This window comes from Ascidia mentula, chromosome 2 (assembly GCF_947561715.1).
Source record: "Ascidia mentula chromosome 2, kaAscMent1.1, whole genome shotgun sequence".
Lineage (NCBI taxonomy): Eukaryota > Metazoa > Chordata > Ascidiacea > Phlebobranchia > Ascidiidae > Ascidia > Ascidia mentula.
The window spans coordinates 8,503,246-8,527,258 of NC_138567.1; the positions used below are offsets into that span (position 1 = coordinate 8,503,246).

Below are 24,013 nucleotides of genomic sequence, written 5' to 3' on the forward strand. Positions count from 1 at the left end.
CCATTTTAATTGATAGTTTTGTGGAGTTTCTTCGATAAAAGTGTACTATTTACGCTTTGCCTGGAATAGCAAATTGTCATTGCGACAACACAGCATTGGCCACACGCTAGAATTTATACGATCTGTCATGTGTTTACGCCAGTAAATCAGCAACCAGAACCACTTCGAGTTTCCTAAATCATTTAAAGAATACCTATTATGTTAAAAAGAAGTCGGAACATACCAAAATATGCAACCTTTGCAAACCCACCACATTTTTTTAAATTATTTTTGCCAGTTATAGTACCTATGTATCGTTTTTCGTTTGCAGTAATGTTTTGGCTCGTCATGTTAAAGTTCACCAGGATGTAGCCTACGTTTCAGAGAGTTTCCTGTTGGTAAAAAAATCTTAATTTATGACGTTTTACAAACATTACAGCAGGGGTGGCTGCAATTGACCAAAAATCAATTTGTTGCTAAAACATTGAGAAAAGCTAATTCCCGTTTGTTCATTCATAGGCCTATGCTTATTGATCCCTGCATTGTGGTTTATGTCGAACGAACATGAATTTATATGACAGAGCAGGTTTATGAGGCGGTGTGGGTCATTGGTAGCCTTCACGTATTAAAATACACAACAATAGACATATAAAAGGATACAATATATTAATTTCAAACAAACAAAGGTGCAACGTGATATTATGAGAACATCCTACGCATTACATAAAGGGCACTTACCTTTCTTTTCTGATTACACTTGTAAGGTCATTTGAGCGAAATCCTATACACCCAACTGTTTGCTAAACATTAAAACAAATGGATACAATTGTGTTGACAGTTTACTCTCGAAAATCCGGTATGAAATATCAGAGAAACTCTTTCGAAATGTTTGCGATTGTTGGAAACGGGATACGTTTATTCTCAGACGCAGACAGGAAAATGTGAGTTTTGGCATTTGGGAAGGTTAAATAGGACGACTTTAAAATGATTTACGGTTATTGTGAAGTGGTAATCGGTGTAACAACGGTTACTTTGGTTGACAGTGGCGACATTAAGTAGTAAGTTGTATAGCCAAACACTGTTAAAGCTGTTAACGCACTGACGAAGAGTGCCAGGTCGAGTACAGGTATTCCTGCCCCACCCACCAGCATTGTAAACCCGATCGAGAAAACAACGATGGGCTTTTATTAACAACGAGATCGTAAGTCGCAAGCTGATTTACGAAACAAACCGCCTGAAAACGAAGTATGAACAAAGTGCGTGACCAGACCCCGCCGATGAAGAGGCGTTCTACAAGGGTGGACAGAGCAAATCACATGAACAGAATGCAATCACGGTCTTACATGAACCAGATCGACGTGTTGGAAAATAACATTCGGAAAAAGCTCAAGGTAAAAGAATCACACGGTTTAAAGTGTTGTATATCTGTTCTAATTACATGTGCATGTACAAATATCTGACAAGCGGATAGTTAATGTAAACATTCTCAGATGCCAGGTGTGGACCCATAGTATTTTTGTAGTATATGGCTGTATTATGCATAATTTCGGCATTGTCAGACCTGAAAAAGTTCAATTCTTACTCTTTCCTGGTCCAATATGCCAATAAATCCTATAGATTTATTAAGTGGTTAATAAACAGACTTAATTCTTGCACTGCTCATTGCGATCATATATGAAGCCAGGATTTGGTATACTCTAAAAAACTCCTGTAATTTTACTTTTCTCATAGGTAATTGAAAAGGAGAAGCTTCAAGTTAGCAAATACATTCGATTCCTCCGAACAAGCTCTGGTGCAAATTCCCTTTCCATGGCACCGGCTGGTCGACACGACCGCCCAAGGCTGAGGCCAGCGACCGCCGGATCCACGTCAACTCTCCGCTTCGGTGGGGACGGCAATGCCAACCACAGTTACATGGTTTCAGACCCGAATATGAGTTGGTCGGGATCAGATGCAGGTGACGCTGTGAGTGGCGTGAGAGCCAAGTCGGCATGCATGAGCAGAACGAGAATCAACGAGTTTCAAACGACAATGACAAGGTAAAAGATGACATAACCCAACGACAGACGTACTATAGGCTATTATGCTCACTTTGTGAAACTTTGAATAAATGAGTATAGAAAACTAATGAACTTTAGTAACGCAAAATGATTCTGAATAATTGGCCTTTTCTGTTTTCCACTATATCAATTCTCAAATATCAAGTTTGTGAACGACTTTGATTGACTGTTAGGCTGCTAAATGTTACTGAGTATTCGCTGCTAAGTTTTAGCTCGATACATAATTTGCATCGGTTGCGCACAGGATAAGGAAGGTAGAAGAGTCTCTGCGCAAACGGGTATCGTGGATCGATGGTGGGGATGGCGGGGACGAAGGCATCAGGGGCTACTCGTCGGGAATACGCGCTTACTCGCACAAACTCAACGGCGTCGAACCGGAACGAAAGTCCTCGTCCACCCAATACGAAGAAACGCCACAGGAAGTGACGACAAAACTTCCGGATGATCGTTCGGACGTTTCAAGTGTTTTGTCCCACGCTTCGTCTTCAAGGCCTTCTTCCATGCGACGACCGTCCACCGGCAATAGAAAAGTTAAGGCAGTCAACCCCATAAATGTGACTTTTCCGTTTCCGGTTACGCCCGATAGATTTCTTCAGGACAAAGAGATTGCGGTGACTCCAAGGCGGAAGGGTCTGACCACTACTGTTATCCCTATAACGAAAGGAACGCGCCAAAATAGGAGCGACTTTCACTGACTCACTGCCATAAACTTTTACAATTGTGAATTTTTGTTTTACTAACACAGTGCTTAGCAACCCTTCTGTAGTCACGGACGCATTTTATACAATCAAGTATTTTTACCCCTGAGTAAATTTAGCTGGACGTCTATCGAGCGAAGTTATAGATTTCTTTAAACAACATAGGAATTTATCAAAGAAATAGGAATGTTTGGAAATTTGCCTAATTTTTTTTATTGAAGGTTCCGTTCGGCGTCCGTGAACTTCAGGGTTGTGAACGACTAAACTAAATGTCATGTGATTGCCTGCTCCACATTAGTTTAGAGGCCATCAAGAATTTTTCAAAGATTGTTTCTACATTGTACTGTGCTATACATACTGTTAAAATCCTTGCCAAACCCATAGTTGTGACGGCTGATGGTGGGATACTCTTGTTTCTGTTTCACGATATTTTGCCATGTGTATCAAAGTCGTTATTTCACTTCAGATATATGCGTGGTGTCCAGGCGTAGTGCGCATGGTAGAACGTAATGGTTATTTCCTGACCTTCGACACAAACGGTTCAACTGTTTAATTGCATTTTATGTCTCTGATGAAGAAAAAATACGCGACGGGAATAATAATAATAATAATAATAGTATAATGTAAAACGAGGGTTTGGGTCACAGCTGAGCAGTGACAAGCGGAGGCGTGTGTCAAAGTAAAATGCGGAAAAAACAAAACACGGAAAGTAAAAGGAGCTTGGGGAGACTGATTTTGGATATAAAAAATACTCGATCTCAACAAGAACACTTGATTGGTCGGTTTATATGAAACGTCACTCGCTGTTCATTCAATGACGCCCCTCGAGACGGTCACGTGGGCGATGTGGGGAAGGCTACTGAAGTGTACGAAGAAATGGGTAAAAAATCTATCAGACAGACAGGCAGGCATCTTTGTGCGGCACGAGGCCCCCAATACACGGGCTTCACAAAATAATAATAATACTGATGACGTAGGTGATGACGTCATTACACCAATGTGCCGAAATGAACTGAACTCGAATGGGTCGGGACGCAGGCTTCGGCGATAGACCTTAACAATTGGTGGCCTTGCGAATGAGTTGCCAAGGAGGGAACTTGGAAAAGGACACCAGCGGTTCTTTGTGACGTAGAAAGGCGGTCACGTCTTCGGTTTTGGTCGTTTTGGTCGCTTGTGACGTGGCTCGGGTTGGGTGTGGCGCTGCAGGCGGGTGTTGTCTCGGCGCAGGAGGTTGACTTCCTTTTCCAGCTTTTTCTTCGACTCCTGTTCCTGTTCATATACATAATGCAATTTCACCGAGTTCGGCACAAATAACGAATATCTGCGGTTAAACTTTACACGTGGACCACAAGGTTGCGTTGGGCTTCGGATTTATGTGAATGTGCAACACTAAAAATGATACTATTCGAAACTACAGGACAAGGAATCAATACTGACAAGCAGCATCCCTACATTATATGGAGTACCGGTAATCGATTAACAAAGTTACTGGAAATGTCAAGTTCATCCAACGTATAAGCAGCATGTACCATTACTTGTATGTTTCGCTAACCCATGTTCACCTTTTTTAGCTTCTCCTGTAAAAGTTTCAACTCGTGTTCAATCCGTTCCAATCTTTGTTCAGAATGACTGGCCAGAGGTCCTCCGGATTCGCCCACGCCACCTCCAGACATCATCACAGACTGCGTGTAATCATATGGATCATCGCTAAGGTCAAACGGGGGCACGACCGGGGGTAACGGCGAATCTCGCTTGCGCATCAGGCTGCTAGGGTCGCCTTGGTTACCGCGGTACTCGTGGTCGTAAAGTTGTTCCTGCGATCAACGGTAAAAAGTTAAGGATCATGTTTGTGTCGGTCGACGGGGACATGGTAGTTTGCTTACCACAGACATCGTCCTCTTGTCGGAATATCTCCTCCCATTACGATTTGCTGAGCTGGTCGGCACGTGACCAAGGTCGTTCAGGGTTCCCATGGAAACAGACTTAATACTGGACGCTTCAAAAACTGCAAATATTAAAACATCATGTTAATTTGCTAATAAAATAAACCAAAGGACGGCAGGTCGTTATAAAGGCAGTTTATTCACAGAAATGCGACAGGCGTTCACGGAAAGGTTAGTTCCATATTTCCAGATTAATGGGTGCGCATGCTTGCTTGCAAATACAGTGCTGGAAAGTAGGTTAGTTTTGCCGGGAAATGCATCCCGACAAGATGCCACAGAAATAAGCTCACAAAGAAACAAAACAACTTTCGGAAAAGGCAAGGGCAGTTTTGCCGAAGGACTTTATTATAATGTGGGTTGTTATTGCACCAGAGCACCAATAAGCCAAGAATTACGTTGCAAGGACATCCTTATAGCGTAAGGTTAAGGTTTTGTCCAAAGCAAGTCAAGTCGAAACTATGTGTGATGAAAACAGTATCAACGGATAACGTGTATTTACTTGCAGTTGGTTAAAGGTGAGCATCGTTTAATTTGGCAAATGTTAATATCTTGAGGTAGGTTGGGCAACATAAAGTGGTACACAACTAAAGTATGTCAATGCTTGAATATCGTGACACAACACATATGGACACCAACATGCATTGACAGTCCCAAGATCTCGTCTTCAAGGTAACGAGCGATACATTTGTAAACCGTGCGCTACAGATCATTCGACTATATGGCCACCAACGCAACATTATGATGGGCACGCATCATCATAACATCCCGCGCTATACACGTGAAAGTGACGTACAAACCTTCGTCGTCATCATCGTCGTCGAAGTGTTCCAAGTAATCATTAGTGAGTGCCTCTGAAAAGACCGCGCGCGACGATTTTAACTTTTTTGTCTATTTGTATCCATTGCGCCCAGTTGAAAAAGTATTACCCGCTGTATACTGACAATCATACGCTTATATTTGAAAAAGGTCTACCCCCAAAACTCAAGGAACGCGTTTCGAATTTCAAAACCAAATGTTTAATTCGCACCTTCGGCGGCCTTTGCGGCGTCGAGAAGTCGATCCCACGACGAAGAGTCGGGAAGGGGCATCATAGGGGAATTCCCGTTCAGTGCTGGCGGAGGATCCACGCGAGCGCCGTACGAGGTACGACCACTGAGAGGCGCAAGGGAGTCCACCGAGCCAGAAACTTTAAAAAGTAGCAGAAATGTATAAGCTTTCTTTACGTAACTTCGATCTCAATTTTAACGTCAAATTGAACTGATTTATGCATTTACGCTGATGGGAGTAGAGGGTTTTCGGAGGATCCGTGTTACGTCGTTGCGCGCCGTCTTGACGTGCCTGTATGACGTCATCAGTGCGAGCCCCACATAAGCTCTCATCCGACAAAGTCCGCTGCATCTTTAATCTAGAAATGCGAATAATATTTTGACACTAACTGCATTGACGAATGTATAATATAATTCGCATTTGCGGCATCGTCGGGCGCTTTGGAACGCCTGTTTGACGTCATCTGTACGCAGTTGTCACTGTTTAATGATTTGAAATTGACTAAACACAGTTCACATTGCAGGCAGGTGTACCAACACTGAATTATTCAACGTTGTAAAATGCTGAATAATTCTCATAGTTTTTAATACTGCGAGATGCGAACCTCGTGGGCGAAGCGTTGTGAGAATAATGTCGACTCGACGAGAAATCGGAAGACGATGTTCTCCTTGTCGGGGAATTCCCTTGGGTGCTTGGCGATCTTGTGGGTGATTTGCGGGACGGCGAACTTCTTTTAGTGGAGGCCTGGACGCAAAATACCATGTGATATGGTTATCCTATTTAGTTTTATCTTTGTGCCAATGAAATGGCCCTATGGAAAACAGGTCCCAATTAAATATCTATAGAGATGCAAGTGAAAGCATTCAAAAAAATACCCTATGATGTGTTTATCGTCAACTTTTCTTCTTTGTGCCTCCAATAATGAAATTGGAATTTCGAAAAACAGGTTTCAACCCTCGGATCGCATATGAAGCTTTTCAAAACACTTGTCAAAGTAACAAAAATAAATTCCTATTTGCGAGCCAACTTTTAAATTACAGAGTCCTACTTACAGATCTATGTGTGCTTTCGGCAATCAGTCGAATCAAGGTGTTCTGAATGTCGTTCGAAGTTGTCGGAACCACACCGGGCTGGGATGAGTACGGGTAATCCCCCATTCTGCTCGGTCTCTGCCTTGTGTTCGGAACAACCGACCGCCTGCAAAAAAAGTGTTATTTTCACATGTTGTTATTTTGTGCCATTATATAAGATATCAAATACTGCTCCTTTCAGTTGAGTTAGGAGCGTTGGCCAGACTACAAACTTACAAGAATGTTAGACAAGCGTTGATTTACCGTTTGGGTTTTGGGCTCGGCAGTTTGTTCGCATGTTGGGCGGATGTTCGTCGCGTCATCGGTTCGGGAGGTGTCAGCCACTTGGTGGGGGTAGAGTGGAGGCTGATGGAGTGGGAGTGTTGGGCTGGAGGGTGTGGCCTGAATGTAGGAATATAACGTAAGTATTTGCCACGTCTTGAAAACTCAAAGAATCTCGTGTTAGTTGGAGATTTGTGAACAGTATTGGGTGTTTTACTTATTTTGATATTAAACTAGTTTTAAACGTGGTTAAATTTCCAAATAGCGAATAATCACGTTAAAAAGAAATTATCGAATCATGTGTCACCTTTCGTATCCTGACGGGGTGGATGGAGCAGACACCTGACTTTGGTACAAACGAGCTTTCTTGTGAGCTTCTGCACAAAAAAGGGCAACAAAAAGCGTTAAGTGCAATCTACATTCTTGTAAGTCTGACAGTGCCAACTGACCCCAAAGCCCAATAATTTCTTACCTGTTCCGGCAATATACACCTTGAGACTGCGGTTGACTTCAGCAGATGGCGAACAATCTACTGCATAAGAGTGGCTCTTCCCTTGCTCCTTGGGTGATTCTGTCGACGCGCCTAGCAAGAGCCAAAACGTTCCACAATCACAAAACAAGGATAAAGTTTTTGAAACCGAGGACAGTGAGTTTAAAAAATATCCAGAATTCGATCAAAAAAGCTAATATTTCTATTTACGATTTGAAAAATAACTTAACACAGTATGTCGAAACAACATGTAACAGGTTATGTGTTAAATGCTCAAAACAAGATCGTCCAAATGCGCACGCCTTTTCTGGGGATCCAGCATCCGTATCCAAATTAATTTAAAGGCGCATCTAGATAAATATTTGGTCGCTGTTACCCGACAAACTCGAGCGAGAAAAAAAAATTACATTCAAGGTTCCTGCACCCATTACATGACATTTCTTGACAGTCTGACGAAAGGGTGCCACTAGCAAATCCCTTTGTTGCAATTTCAAGTTCTCGCGAAACATAAACAAGTCAACACTAGAAAATATCCGCCTATTCTTTACCACATTACTAACCGAGGGCCAGTTTGGTTGGTTTGGGATTCCAGCTTACACCGCGTATGATGGCTTCAGAGCCAGGTGGTGTTTGAGGTGGAGGATTCTTCCTGGGAATTCGTGGTTGCATCGGAGCAGGTTGGAAGTTGTGATTGTTGTTGTTGTTGCTGGAATTTATGTTGAGCGAGTAGTAGGACGACTCGCTGTACAGCGGTGATGGATTGACTTGCGAGCGGTTGCTGCGACGAATGAACAAGAAATACGGCGTAACAGCATTTGGTTTAAAAAAAAGAAAAGTACGTGAGTATTTTTACTTGTTTGTGGACGGAGAAACGTACAAAAATATAGAATGTAATTTGGTGCCGCAAAAATAAAGGCGTAAGGTCTCGTTATTTGTCCTTTACTGCAATGCTTAACTTTAAAATCATGTCAACATTATCAACAAAAAATTTTGGGGAAATAGCTCATTGGTGATAAATGGAAAATGTTCATTAGCATAGTTTGGTGTCGAAAAACAAACAAATTTTCTTGTAACTCGTCGCAATGTCTAAACCTATCAAGAGAACTAATGTATAATGAAGAGGAAAATACCTGATCGTGGGGGTGTCGGTAGAAGCTCGACTCAACGTGCTCGAGGAATTGTTGTTGCTGTTCAAGCCACTGTCGGTTGATAAACTGCTTGCAGAGAGCAAATCACCCGTTTTCTTGTCTGTAAAATTGCAATGGAGGGTGGTTATGTTTTGCGAATAAATACACGCGGAGGGATAGAACAGCGCATAGCGAAAATTTTAAAAATTAAGTTGAATTTCTAAATATAGCGAATGATAGTTACTGACAAAGGTGCACTCCTATATCATAAAGATTGGAACTCTTACCAGTGGGAAAAAAAGGCCGTTGCAGCAAAAAGAAGCAGTGAAATATACAGAGATTCGTTTTTACCATACATTTTTCAATAGCATTTTGCTTATGATTCACACACAAGTGTTTTTCACTGACATTATTGATCACCACCAGAGAACGTTAAAAGAGGTGAACGCATCTCAGTGACCGTTTCATGGTTTACGTACAGTCGTGTTATTCCCACTTACGTTCAGAATCAGCGAAGTCGATGTCGGCCCCACTCTGACTGCTCAAGTTACTGAAGGTAGACTTGGTGCTGGACAGTGTGTTCGAAGCGCTCGAGTGGCCATTGCTCTCTAACGGCATCTGGCAAAAGTACAGGTAGTTCCTTAGGAGTTGAGCGGTGTCAATACTTTGCATGCGTCACAACAAATTAGCCGTCATGCAGGGTGTCTGTCATTGTGTTTTGCATTGTCGGTTAGTTGTTGGTGATTGCATGGTGAGTCGGGTGCAGAACGAATGAAATCATCAGGCGTTGTGTTTTGCAAGACAGAGCAGCCACATTTTTTTAAAAAGAATGCAAATTGCCGACTGAACAAGCGCATGCAGATTGGTTGATTGCGCCAATCGGTTTACATCACAGCCGCAATTAGAATCGCAAGCACCTTTTGCGGCTTTTTCTTACGGCTTGTTAAAATTCCATTTATCTTTTGACGTCATCACCGGTTTCGAGGTGACGTAGACAAAACCACTCAAAAAGTTAACGTTTTCGATTGCCAAGAAAACCCAAAGCCGAAAAAGCAGTAAAAACAAAGCGACACCTTCGCACGAGGTGGCGTCCGGCCTCCTGCGTAATTCTGTGTCAAACCCACCACGGCTAGCCTCGTAGCAGTAGTCAGAAGCAGCGTGCGACTGTCGCTAGATGCGCTCTTGTGCACTCCCTTGTGCTTTGCACTCTTGCGCGTCTTCGGATTTTCACGCAAAGGTTCCGCTTAAATAGGAAACAAATGGTCAAATAACTTACAAAAATATTGTCGCTATTTAGGATGGCTTAGGTCTATACAGGTGTATGGACTTGGTAAATATGGATTGAATGCAGAATGAATATATATTTTCGTGAAACCTGTTTTCCACTGAGGTGAAAACTCACCAGTTCCGTTGCTTGCCGGTACGGCATCGTATCTGTATTTGGGAGCATTGGTGTTGTAACTTTCACTGCGATGGTGTCTGTAAGGGAATAGCCCAATGTCATAATGCGTGGAACGATGTGTTTTGCCAACGGTAAGAGCACTTAAATTCTCTGCTACGATGGAAGGACACAAAAATACGGCGAGAAACAATTGGCTTTACCTTCTGGAATATTTTACAATATGTTTGATAGCAGAAACGGTTTACGGATTCTACATACGTGGCATCCGTTGTCACGGGAACGGCGGAATCGACCACATCGTAACCGGCTGGTGAAGTGTGTTGGACAGGTTCACTCCGCGCTCTTTCGTGCATGGGTTCAAAGGTCATTCCCTGTGGCACGGGCCTCACGTCCATGATCGGCGTCAGGTGATATAGCTCCATGCTGCACCTACCGGACAAAACGGTTTGTTGTAGATTACAGTTAAACTTTATGCACATGATCTGGATGTTTTTCTTATCGGTGATTGCCTATCGGTGAATTAGGTAAGAAATACAAAAATACCGTTTCATCTTTTGCTGATCATACAGAACAATTCAAAGTCACAAGAACGCAAGCACTTTCGAAAGGACGTGTGAAATGTAGAGATCACCACATTATGTACGAATTATAGACATGGGATGACTGGAACAGGAAACCTTTTCGCTCAAATCCCAAATTGCGCCCTAAAAACCTAAACTCGTGCCGCTAATTTTGTTGAGTCATTTCTCGATTCGTCGCAAATCAGACCATCGCATCGTATAAGATTTCTATTATTGTCGACCCTTATGTAAGAAACCGAATCGCGTGCACGTTCCTTGGGTTAAATCCACTATTGCTCGTGGGTACAAACAAAGAAAGTGGTCATGTGGTAACGTAATTAAAAACACTGAATAAGATTCTTATTACACCATTGCTTGTGACACAACTGCACGCTGGAATCGCCCTCTTATTGCAACAAGAATCTATTTAAAGCGACTTGATGTCTCGTTTGCGAAAACAATCCACACTTCGACGTCATGTTATTGTCATAATTATTGTGCATGTGGGTACTAAGTTTAGCGATGACTTCTCGGAAATGGAAGTTTTTGAGACTGTACAAATAATGGGTGGGGAAGAGTGATCGTGATTCGTCACATTTCCATTCATTTCGCAAGCAAAATTTCCACTCCGTAATTCGGTTTAAATAACAAGCTTCCTCACGCGATATGGCAACTAACGAAAAATTATAATAAGACTTACTTGCGCGGGGTGCCGTCTTCATTCGGGGGAATCACCACCACTCGCACCACCTTCGATGTGCGCAACAGGTCGATGATCTCTTCGTGCGTCATCGTTGCCACGGCAACCTTGCAGATCTGCGCAAGATGTGCGTAGGTAGGGAGTAGGAGGCAAGGCAAGTTTATTGATTGACCCGACATGTACTAATGGTGCTTGCGCCACAAGATTACGGATAACTTTATTAGGAAAGTCAGTGCGAGAACCAGAGGTCAATACGGATAATGGATGGACCTTATTTGGCCGAATGACCGGAACCTGAACCAGTTGGGGCTAAGAAGGTTATAACAATGCCGTTCAAAAGGACAAAAAATAGAACAAAGAATATCATTAAACTCTGTGACGCCACGTGTTCGGAAAAAACTATGTGGGACATTAGATAGAAACTGTGTAGGAAAAAAATCGGATCGATTTCAAATTGAAAACCTGCACTGATACCGTTCCGACCTCCGGACAAAATAAGTTCAGAACGACCCAACTGAAGTCAGTTGCTACAGCAAATTATTGAGGGACACACACTAAGCAGGAACCTCACGTTATGCGGGGATGAAGATGTGAATTAGGCCAGGGAATGATTAACTACTGAGTCTAACATCCTATGCCGACCAAAACCATAAGCTGCGTACAACTAACGTATATAAAACGCAAGAACACAAAACAACATTACATACGTCCACAAGCCGACTGCTTTGTCTCAACCCGTCCTGGAAGGCGTTGCCGCTCTGTTCCACGTCCATTACAACCCCTTCATAATTAACATGGAATCCGAGTTCGCCGCGTGCATTTCTTCTCAGCTGACGATAAAACGTCTCCGAGCCCTTCGTGAATCGCTCCAGTCTGTTAAGAACAAAATAGATACACATGGTATTTAAACGTTAAAGGCATGATATTTGTACGTTGGTTTGGTAGTAGTTTTAATTATCAGCCATACAACAGTCATTTTATGAGAAAAGCGAAAAATTAAACATATGTTACAACACGTGGTCGTGGTCTTACCTCAGACAAAAAAAAAAACAATTATTTTGGAGATAACAAATCTTTCTTTTCAGTCACGTAACCGCATCAACAAGTTACAGCTATGGATGTATCAATAACCAGTTCTCAAGGCGATGCCTTCCCTAAATGTCCACACTAACACAACAATACTCCCTTACCTTAAAACTATCTCGTCACGTGACTCGAGGTCGTCAATTTGGACCGAGAGCCGCTCCCCACGACCGTAGTAAACGTGAAGATCTCGTGTGAATCCCCGCAATTGCTCAGGGGTGGGCGGGGGTACGGTCCAACCCAACACCGCCTGGCAGGGAATGCTGAAGATTAACTCGCGTGTGTTGATTTCAATGACGGTAAGGACGCAGTCGCTCATTCCCATCAGGCAAGGAACCACGTCCGATGAGCTGTGAACGAGAAAAGGTGACAGTTTGCGTTAGGAAGAACTTTTCACTGTAGTTACTTTAGCGTTTTGCAGCAACTCTATTGAACTTAAGTTGCATTATGGCTGCCATAAAAAGGCGATGTGTTTTTGGCGAATATCGTTTGTTCAGGAATTGTACAAACTTGCATACTATAGCAGTTTGGAAGATAATATAGGGGTTGGGAAATTAGTAAAATAACATGAACAGAAATACCAGCTTGCATATGTTACCATCGACGGCCAAACCGCATCAACACATTTAACTGTTTATCCAGCAGTACGTTGGACAGATCGATACAAACACCACGACTGGTAACAAGTACTATACACCAAAACGTAGGAGCTGCGTTACCTGTAATCCTGAACAGTGACATGCCATGACAGTGCGCCGCGACTCAGCAACTCGGGCGTGGGTCTCAGCTTCTGCTTGTCCTTGGCGTCACGGATTTTGCGCGAGGCGGCAGAGATCGAAAAGCGTCCGAACTTTGCGTTGGCGTCCAGGCCGTTCTGCGTCGCGTGGTGCAGGCAGAGGTCACGCAAGTACTCCTGCCTCGTGTTCATAGCCATCGCCTGCACGGTGAAAAGGCGCCAATGTCGATTGTTGTTTTCATGAATGAACGGGAATTCCCCGGATGTGTGGCACGCTGCTATTGTTTTGGTCATGGGTTTTATTGTATCGTTGGATTTTAAATTTAAGACAATGGCTACGTAGTGAGAGACACTTGAGCAAAAAACACACACAAATAGCGTTAAATATGTAGATTACAGCATGCATCAATCATCAACGTATGCAGAAACGACTTTTTTATGGTTTAGAAACTGATTTAAAATTGCCTTAGAATGTGATAGGATCTAGATTTAAGAAACTAACCAAAGACCAGGGGTTGCTCGGTGGCTTTCTTACAGTCTCAGCATGTTCATACCTTGAACTTTCCGGCGATGTGGGCAGTATTCTCCCCATTGATAATCTTGGTGAGGAGGAATTCGCGAAACGTGGGCGACTTGGGGAACATGGAACAATCGGGAATGGGGGGACCGAAGCGGGGAATGTTGCGCGATCTTGTTATGGCGACTCTGTGACGTAACAAAGAAAGTTATCGATATGACGGAAATAACATTTTCACTTTCAATTAGGTGTGTTTCGAATTAATGCTTCTCGGGTATTCGGTTTTAGGTGTTAAATATTTTCACTCTCGGCTGCAAAGACTAACAATATAAAGTGAACAGAATGGAAAAAAACTTTCCGGGGATTGAAAAACGTTAAAGCTAAGCAGATGGTTTTCTACTAAATTGTAAAAAAAGCGCAAAGCTGAATCCAAGTGGATTATTACTGGAGTTTATACTGGGGATCAAAACAAACCGCACATTCTATCGTTCCGCGTCTTAAAATCCAACGGCAGAGTAAAATAACAGTCGGTTGACGCAGGTAAAAAACGGCCCTTGAGATAATAGTCGTCAATAAGGACAACATCGAATCATTTCAGTTAAATCAGGTTGTTGCTGCTGGTCATGCTGATCTAATCTAACCGACAAAATGTCTATCTGGAGGCAAATAATCGATTCTGACGCCATGGCTCATCATTCCAATCCTTTGAGTAATAGATCTGACTCAATATAGTTTTATGTAACGATTTAAAGCGCTCGGGAGGGCCTGACATGTCTTTTGATATTTGATATTGTCGCCGTTATATGTTTTGACCAAGATAAACTTTACGCACATTAATCAAAATATTGCGGGAAATATAGTGTCAGAAAACATACAACAAGTTATACCAAAAAAGGTACTAATCATTGCGGTTTTCCTAGAAGGAAATAAAAACAGTCAGATTGGCATTCGGAGATGCAGTATCGGTACAAGTGCCGAGCCAACTCCACAATACTGTTTGGAACCAACTTCCTTGAAGCTCGCCTGGTTTACACCACACTTCTTCTTGGAACGACTCCAACCTGTAGTCAGTCGTTCCGAGTATACAACGCCATAAGCTTAAGACCATACCGTAAGGCAGTGGTTCTTAAACTTTTTTGCGCACTTTAAAAATCCCACAATCATAAATCTAACAGGACTATTTGTTCCCTTATCTTGTCATTTGCCCCGATCTCCATTCGTTTAAACTGTTACGCGGCGCCCTTTAAAATACGAAACGACGCACTAAGAGCCTCTGTTGTACATCGCAAAATCTAAATCCCCAGCCCACCTGTAGCAAGTTTCAACTGTGGAGGGCCGGTGTACGCGCACGATGATGAAGACGTGCTGGAAGTGGGAGCGGATATTTTTCGGGTTGAACGGCTCGGATCCGGGCTCCTGGAAGACGATCGTTACGATGTCGTTGCCGATGTGGCGTTTACGCAGCAACTGTGAGAAAAAAATTAGGGTTATTTGCTTGCATTGAAGGACACATTGATCGAGTAAAGCGCTGGAAATTCGTAACTAGAGCGACGCAAAACCAACCAAAACACCATGACTTGGCGGCATTTGGGTTTGTATAAAAGGTAAAGGCTGGGATATAATGCGCACCTTGCACCATTAGCGTTCCAATGATAGCCCATTACTGGTGATATGATATGTTTGTATTAATCATATCTCATCAAGTGTTATATTCTATCCATAGCGCCCGGCTGACGTAATTTAAAATTGCGGAAGCCATGCGCTACGCAGAGTTCGGCGAAATTGCGAAACAAACACACATGTGCCTTCACTAAACGAAATAACAACATCCTCGCTAACAAAGCTTCTAACGTGGGAAATTTGCGACAATTTTGGCTCAGGACGGAATAAAACAGGACGTGCGCCAGAAGTCGTTCACCAACCCCTGGTAGTATGACGTACATGTCGCTATGGTGACGTATTATCGCGCGCAGAGATTTGATTTTAAATGTAAACACAAAACATATTTACCGCGACACAAACCAATGTTGCATGTTCAGTGAAAGGATCACGACATCCTAAGGATACAACCCTAAACCCCAAATGGCCTAAACGAATTAGATCATGGAAACAAAGGTGGTCTATTATCAAGGCATCTTCAACGCTATCCACTCGATCGTGACGTGTAAGTCTTGTGTTCCGTTCATTACATGTAAATTAGGGAACCGACCTGCTGGCGATTGTTGGGGGTGAACGGAAGCATGGTGGAAACGTGGAACATGATCTTGTAACCACGGAACTTGCAGAAAACCGATTCTGTCCCGGTTGAGTCGGCTGAAGGAAAGATTAGAGTTACCTGATAGTAAAGCAGGGTAGCCTATAATCCTAAATTGATATTTTAACATGCGTTGACACCACTTAACAGTACAAGTTAAATCCAGTGGTTTTCACGACAAATTTTCACTTCACAATACGAGTATATAGATTATGAAATGGTAAATTCGGGGCAGTACTGTAATGCTGCTTGCTGTCGCATGTTTTGGCGCTTACAACGCGTATCATGCTTTAATTGCGACAAACGGTCAGTCTGGCCGAAGATTAACAGTTCAACTATTCATCCCTTACTTTTCACATCTAAACCACCACGGAAGTCACTGAAGCCGTTAAGTTTCACTTTGTTGCCGAGAAGTTCAAGAAACTCCTCGAAGGCTGGGCTTGCATGCTCATTGTTGTACATTTCCTCTTCTGTGGTTTGTCCGGCCCGACAATACAACACGCCTATCTTGTACGACCTGTACACCTGTGGAAATGAACGGGGCGTTTTGATAATGGCGTTTAATGATAGAGGCATGTAAAATCGTGTGAGTATCTTGGCGCCCGGGAATGGACTGTGGCTATAAGGGTTCTTAGCTAAGAACAAACACACAACGCGGTCAACATAGATGGGTTGTAGACACAAATGTGGCTGTTGACTAGTGTAATTTCGACAAAAAATACATCGAAAGAATTTACGCACGTTTCATGTCAATTATTTAGGCTGATTTTGGTGATACGACAAGGATACATTAAGCCATTGAAAATAAACAATATTCGAGACTTGAGGATAAAATGACATCTCTTTAACTTTCAAATACACCAAAACGACCTACCCAAATGCCAACATGGACATCATGTTACGTAATAACATTAACGCGTTAAACTGATTTCAATTTTCAAAATGATATTAGCCAAAAAAACTACCAGTACAGCTGGCCTTAGGGATAACCGCTCGGGATATACGCGATGTATATATGTGGGTTGTGCGTTCCTCGATATTAATTATTCATGTGGGTACGATCGGTCGACAACATGTTAATGCACAGAAGCATATGGACGGCCAGAGCGGAGCTGTATATCATTGCGAAAGCTCTCTGTGTCCGGCACATGTTTTACTGGGTTCTTGGGTTTTCCTTTTTACTTGTAAAAGAAATAATCTATGATAGCATGCCAACGATGCTACGGGAAGAATTGTGCCAAACCAATGGTTGCTCAGCTGCTCAATATTAGTATATAGCTTACACGAAACTTTTTTACAAGTGTTTGTCATTAAGCAATATTTAAAAAACGTTTCCCATATATGAAAAATCTACTAACGTAAGAAAACGTGTTTATAACAAATGATACCATGACAATCTGCATTAAACTTACATTCTGTTCGTCAACCTTGACCAGCTGTTCGTGTACTTTGGGTGTAGGTTGGGCAAATTTGAGACAGGACAAGTTAACTTCGGGGCAAACGTATTCCAGAACCTCTTTGGGAGGTAAACCCTTTCCCGAGCCGTGCTTGGTTGCGTTGTGGTGTATCGCTTCCTCCAGTATGGAGCCGCGAAGTGTGCAAAGCTGCAACAGGGAATTAAAGTTAAAACGCGTTCGCCTAACTCGTGTTAACAAGGCGGATAAATGGGGTTCACAGCCAAACTGTCGATTACGACGTGTAAGGTTTTGCCGTAGCACGTTGAAGGTATTATTTAACATATTCTGTACGAAACAGGCCTGCATACTTCGCTCGTTCGTACGATGACTCTGTACTGGTAAGCAACCATCGCACTGTCTTCTATCTTCTCTCGGCGAAGACTGATGATCACCGGTCCGTATTTTTCATCGATGCCGAAAAAGTTTTGATGTTCTGCAGCGAATACGTTTAATTAAATCAAAATTGGAAATATGATATGCATGTGTACGAAGCCAAGAGGTTCGCGGTATTTGTGACAAACTCAGTACAAAGAGAAAAATACAATCATTGTGCTGTGGTGGATTGGAAAGTGCAATACAGTAATTGCTGAAATCCTTCCATAGAATGACTTTAAACCTCTCCGCAATTTGTCCGAACAATGAAGTTCCAATGCAGCATCTGCTCATTCGGAGCGAGGTCATTTAAAAACTGTTCTTTAGCGATAATCGTCGGGCCGCAGCGTTTTGCAGCAAATAATGAGGTTCCATGAAGCTGCCGGCGGTTACAGAAGCGTTCAATGGCAACAGCAACGACCGCATCGAATTAGGCGCATGTGTGCGACCTATCAAGCACTAATTGCTTCCTCGATGCGCCCAACACTCTCGCGCAGTGAGGTAATAGGACACCAGCCCGCACACAACGCGAAACTACGGCAATGTGCCGCTAAGTACAATACTGCAGGGCGTTTGAAACGGGGCCGGACGTACACAAAAGTGTACTAATAGGGAAAATGATCAACATGTGACTGACGGGTAGTTCGGGTACTAAGTATGTATGTCGCGCGTTTCCTTATGGCACAGGCACAGGCACCGGTAGGGGCCGTGTTATGAGTCAAACGACAAAGGTTGGCTGGGCTGCGACCTGCACGGGTGGTGTCCAGCTTGCCAGCAAACGATTTCCTTGTGCTGAGAGCGGGCCTTTGTTTACTGGGTTGGGCAATAAAAGGTTTTTACGTGGTATGTGTGAGGGGTTAAATGTCAATCACCTTGTGAAAATAAACAAACCTAGTGAGGGCAATTGTTAGCGTTTTGAATTGTGCTTCGGTTGAAATCACAAAGACAAATCGAAGAAAGGGTGCCATGCCACTTCCCCAAGTTCACCAGCAACGTTTTTAAGTACTTTTAAACAATTAAAACCTTTCAACATGTTGATTTTGCTAAGTACATTTCAATATGACAATCAAAATTATGTTAAAAAATATTTAAAACTTAATGTTTGCGCTGCCCTATTAGCAAATATGTAAGTGATCCACACATGTTTGCTCAAACAAAAAGGTGTTTGTCTGACCTTTGTCAAAAAAATGCAACCTGTAGTAAGAAGCCCCATCGTCTTGTTTTTCGATTCCAAAACCAACTTGACCAGCTTGTGGTGATCCAGGGGGAAGCAGACTCTCCGAGTTGCCACGCTCCACCACAGAAAGAAACGTGTGACTGTATAACACCTTCTGTACATTTGTTGTGGTGTTGTCTGCATGGTTGCCAACCTGCAATGCACAGAAAGGCATGTTCAACACATGGTGGATATTGCAACTACAAACACAAACATGTCTAGCAGTGTAACTATAACTACATATAATCTTTAGGATTAAAACACAAAATCAGTCTTGGGAGATTAAAGCTTATACATATTAGGCAATTCGGATTATCATGCAATACAATAACAAACACAGTTTCATAAGCATTTGTATCCCAACTTTTAGTATTTGTGAAGGAACAATTGAAACGTGGTGAATTGTGCAGAGCCTGTGACAATTTTATTTTAACTTGTAGCAAATGACAAATTGTGTGTGGCCTGACATTTACCAAGGAAATACTATAATATATCTAGTTCACCGGCAAAACATGACACTGCTCGTGTAATCGATATAAATACACATATGCAGGTAATGAGTGCAGTCATGAACTTACTTGTACAGACACTGATGCATTAGCACCGGAAGCTGAGATGCAAATCACTCTCTCTGCGTCACCTCCGATTTCATTACGAAAGTATGGACAACTGTCAACAAACACATTTGCATCATTTTTCACTTCCTTGATTGCTCTACAGCATCAATGCTACATCAAACATATTACAATCTTCAATGCTCGAATACACATACTTCGAAACAAGTTCATTGAATTTGTTGCTCTCCAAGCCTACATCCTCTTCAATAAACATAGACATATCTTCCATACTTCCACTGATACTGGACCCTTTGCTACCAAGGCTATCAGTACTTGCTGCAGTAAGAAAACAACCCAATGATAAAAAAAGCTTATTATATGGGTTATACAATGTGCAGTTTCCAGCACCTCATCAAGACTAGACAGTTTACATTTTTATGTTAAAGCCCAACAGACGCGAACAGATGCATTATGACAGCCTTAATGAATGTGAAATAACAGGTAGGTACAGAGACAACAATGCATACCTGCCAGGGCTGCAGCCTTGCTGGCACCTGTAGTAGTGTTTTTGCGTTTCAAGCTCTCCATAGCAATAAGCACATCACGGAATGAAAAGAGCATGCTCTGCCAGTCATAGTGGGAAAAATGATTTCTGCGACGACGTTCTTCTTCCCAACTGCAATCTATGAAAGTACATAAAATTTTGGAACTTGCAAAAAACTTAAGAAAACAATATGTGACCAATAGACTTCTTGCAAACAAACTCAAAGAGTAAGTTTTCATACAAAAATAGTCACAATATGTGTCTGTGGATCAATATACTGACTGGATAATGTCAGATTTAAATTGACAGCGCAGTTAGCATCAGTGCCATTCACATTTTTGCATTATTTATTAGTGAAAAGATCAGTCCACAATTCATATCACAATAATCCTATTTACCTAAGTCAAGAGCATGCAAACACATGAAAAGCAGTGTTTTGTTTTTTTATGTCTGACCTTTAACTACATCAACACTGTCATACTGCACACTTGTCAACTTGGAGATAATAGTTCTATGGTCTGGTACATCAGATTTCGATCTCAAGGTTTCTTTGTTGCGGCGTCTCCCCATTCTGGGGCTGGCATTTGCACTGTTAGCAGGACTTGTTCCACGGGAATCCGTTTTGTTCTGCACAAAAACCTATGTGTGTGTTACAAAAAATTGAACCTACATCAGCGGAATACTGCTGCCCTCACTAAAATGAATTCAATTTTTTTGTTTAAACAGTATTTTCAGAGCAAATGAAGAATATTTCCAATGCTTCCAACCAACCGACACTATAATGGTATACATAAGAAATGAAAAGATTTAAATGACCAACAGTAAATGATGTTGCTGAATACTGCCCTTCTGGCAAACTTTATTTTATTTATGTTTCTCAACATTTCGGCTGTTATGCAACAGCCTTCATCAGGAGGTAAGAATGTAAGTTCAACCTTACATCAAGTAAATTATGTAAAAAAAACCTCATTGGATATTATCAACATAATTTCACAATTGTTGTGGATATCAAATTAAAGCCAAGCGGACATTTACACTAAGGTAGTAAAATATCTGTTTTTACCTTTTTAGTGTGTCTTGTGCTTGGTGGAAGACTGTGAGAATCTATTTTACTTGGCTTATGCTCCAGAGCATAATGCTCATTGGCCATCACCTGATCCAGGGAGGACGCACTGCCATAACCTCGTGCAGATGTGGTCAGTTTATTGTTACTATGTGAGGTGGAATCAAAGCTCATGGAGAGGTAGTCTTTGGATTTTCGCTTCTCATTTCTGGATTCACTATTTGATCGTTGTCGCTCCAACTTGTGAGGGGTTCGCAAAACAGCAGCTTTTTCTGTATCCTCTGCACTGGGTGGGGGCATTGCTTTCTTGTCAAGCAACTCTGCATCTTGGCTGTTTAGCGATGTATTTGACCCATGTAAGTGACTGTTTAGACGAGGAGCACCATTCACTTGAAGGTGATCTTCAAGTTGGTAGGGCGACTTGCCTATTCTGTTCAAAGACATGGACTTAATTCCATCCTCTTTTCCACTGACATAATGTCGGTCCAATGAATTTATTTTGGAGATGTCATCAAGCTTTTCTGCACTTGCACTGGTGCTCAGGTACTGATCTTTCAACGAAGCATCAGGTTTGGCCACCTCCAAATGCTTGCTGTCACCCAATTCATGCGAAGCAGATTTCGAACGAGATTTGCTGTTGCGGTTTGGGGTTTGAGTTTCTCCAGACGTGGAAGAATGAGTTGTCTTTTTTGGCAAAGTGTAGCTGATGGGATAGTCCTTGCTGGTGTCCTGGCTGTTGGGCCTCGATCTGGGCTTCACCCAAGTCGCGCCGTACTTGCTGGGCGACGTGTAGCCCGTGGTACCCGACTGACTCCACGTCGGTGCAGCTTTGTCGGGGTTGCTCGATCGGCGCCGAGCCTCGGTGATCAAGTCGCCATTGGACAGACCGACGGAATTGTAGAAATTTGCGGCATGGCGAGCTTTTTGTTTGATGAAATCCAACACCTCGTCGCTGGACTGATTTGGGTTTGTGGGAGTGAGTGGGCTACCTCTCGGTTTAGCGCTGCTTGATGATGTCACAGTCCGGTTGGTTGTGGCTATGTACTGCGGTCTGTCAGCCATTCCTATCCTTTTGCTTTGCTTGTTGACTATTTCCAATGCATGACGTAGGGCCAATTACAGGGCATCATTTACGACTTACGAATTAATCGGTTGGTACCTGCGAATAAAGGAATTTGCAAGGTTCATTTGAGTCGGGCCAGTACACTTACAAATACGCTCGAAAATCGGCTCAGGACGATGACGTGACCTTGTTTTCTGACAGTCGGATTTGTTGATAGTATCTGCAACTACGCAGGCCGAAGTGCAACACCTTATTAAGACGACAGCGCCAAAACACGCCGCGATAATACTGCCGTCGGCCTTGGAACGTACGGTTCACTGATTTGAGACATGCTTCTCGAGACGAGCGTTCAAGCACGGTCACTAAAGTGCGCGTTTCGCTGCGACACGGCTGGAGGCGAGACTCACTTAAAAACCCCAGCGAGAAGTGCAGGGTCGCACTGGCGGCTAATCTCAATGCCTTCGCCTCCTGCGTGCGGGTTTAATGAACTCACAATCGATTTCGGATGCCCCGCGCTCTCCACTAAGCGAAAAACTCCACGGAACTTTGGAAAACAACTAGTGTCACGAACTGTTGGTCCCGATTTAAGTTTTTCCTGAACTACTCACTGAAAATAACGACATAAAGACTTGGCCTGAAGTACAAAGAAGCGTTCGGGCCTTTATTTACGCGCATAACATCAACTGTTTACCACAGGTTACCGAATTGTTTACATTAAAATACCTGACGGGCTGTACGTGCACAAGCCTCACTTCTCGTACAATGGCCAACACCACCGCACGCCAATAAGCTATAGTCATCAAGCACTTACACAATGTTGTGCCGATGGCCGTTTTGTGACGTCGGCGTTTCCGCTTTCTCATCACGCGCTGCCGGCCTCCCAATGACGTCACGGCCTTCGGCAGGGGTGTTCGTGGTCGCTCAATGGCACGGCGGGAGTGTTAATGCAAAATAATTGTCCATGACAGGGTGCATTTCTGAACATGAATCAATTGCTTGGATTTCTTTGGAACAACTCGAATCAGCTCGGATCGTAGGGGTAACACAAAGCCTTCGTCAGCAACGAAAGTATACGCGAAAAATTTACCGTTGCCATATACACCTATCTACTGCCTGAAGATTCGAGCTACAAACTGTTACGATGACGCTACATGACTCTCTTTATATTTCACACATGATAGTCCACCTGTCTTAAACCCACGCGTGTTCCATTGTTTCCCACAACCACTGGTTCTTAACCTTTTTCTTGTGGGCACCCCGTTTGAAATCACCAACGAATTCCTGTACCCCTTGGGCAGTTTATGAAATATAATTTTGCCTAACCTTAATAACTCAGCATCCACGCACCTCCTATAGGGACAGATCTCGCACCCACTGGAGCCCCTGCCAAAAACTTTCGACCTGCGTCGTACCTTTCAAATAGCGTAAACTAAAAGATGACTGACGGGAGGCCGAGCACATCACCAGCAGTTTGAGGGACGCGTCATCAGGTTCCGGATGTTTTGCTACTGGAGTAAGCGTCGACACACCGTATAAAACACGTTTGTGCGGCGGAAACTTGACTAAGTGCCGTTTTGTCAGCAACCAAACCCCACGCAGTATTATTAAAGCGACCGGTATTGTTGCCTGGACGCATGTCTGACCCCCGAAGGCCTTGTTTGACTCATTGCGTTGATCACAAAAAGATCGAGATACGGTAGCCCATATAGGGACGGGTGGTAAAGGCCCCAAAACAAGGTGATTTGCCTCAAGGCTGTCAACGTGCATTCCATCATAATTCCGAAGGTTTTGTA

The 24,013-nt window shown here is 42.9% G+C and overlaps 2 protein-coding genes across 5 annotated transcripts; one reads left to right on the forward strand and one right to left on the reverse strand.

Moving 5' to 3' along the window:
• The first annotated feature begins 1,012 nt into the window (after positions 1-1,012).
• LOC145888680 (uncharacterized) lies at positions 1,013-3,145 on the forward strand. The gene is made up of 3 exons (XM_082979487.1): positions 1,013-1,370; positions 1,711-2,018; positions 2,284-3,145. The coding sequence occupies exons 1-3, from the start codon at positions 1,227-1,229 to the stop codon at positions 2,732-2,734; spliced, it is 903 nt and encodes a 300-aa protein (XP_082835613.1). The 5' UTR covers positions 1,013-1,226; the 3' UTR covers positions 2,735-3,145.
• Positions 3,146-3,272: 127 nt separating this feature from the next.
• On the reverse strand, positions 3,273-22,312 carry LOC145888679 (uncharacterized). Of its 4 annotated transcripts, none has more exons than XM_082979484.1 (33): positions 21,158-22,312; positions 20,550-20,721; positions 20,078-20,233; positions 19,766-19,886; positions 19,572-19,662; positions 18,952-19,147; positions 17,714-17,838; positions 17,361-17,552; positions 16,299-16,473; positions 15,904-16,007; positions 15,004-15,161; positions 13,732-13,882; positions 13,161-13,378; positions 12,549-12,791; positions 12,066-12,231; positions 11,359-11,474; positions 10,357-10,527; positions 10,099-10,175; positions 9,770-9,939; positions 9,197-9,314; positions 8,700-8,817; positions 8,130-8,347; positions 7,552-7,662; positions 7,387-7,456; positions 7,062-7,199; positions 6,780-6,924; positions 6,332-6,471; positions 5,955-6,085; positions 5,708-5,866; positions 5,478-5,531; positions 4,621-4,742; positions 4,300-4,551; positions 3,273-4,006 (listed from the first exon to the last, which is right to left on the reverse strand). In XM_082979484.1, exons 1-33 carry the CDS (start codon positions 22,217-22,219, stop codon positions 3,878-3,880), a joined length of 5,769 nt encoding a protein of 1,922 aa, XP_082835610.1. In that variant the 5' UTR covers positions 22,220-22,312; the 3' UTR covers positions 3,273-3,877. The 4 variants fall into 4 exon arrangements, with proteins under 4 accessions (XP_082835610.1, XP_082835611.1, XP_082835609.1 ...); XM_082979485.1 differs by having other exon boundaries at positions 9,821-9,939; positions 20,550-20,733; XM_082979483.1 differs by having other exon boundaries at positions 20,550-20,733.
• Positions 22,313-24,013: the final 1,701 nt, after the last annotated feature.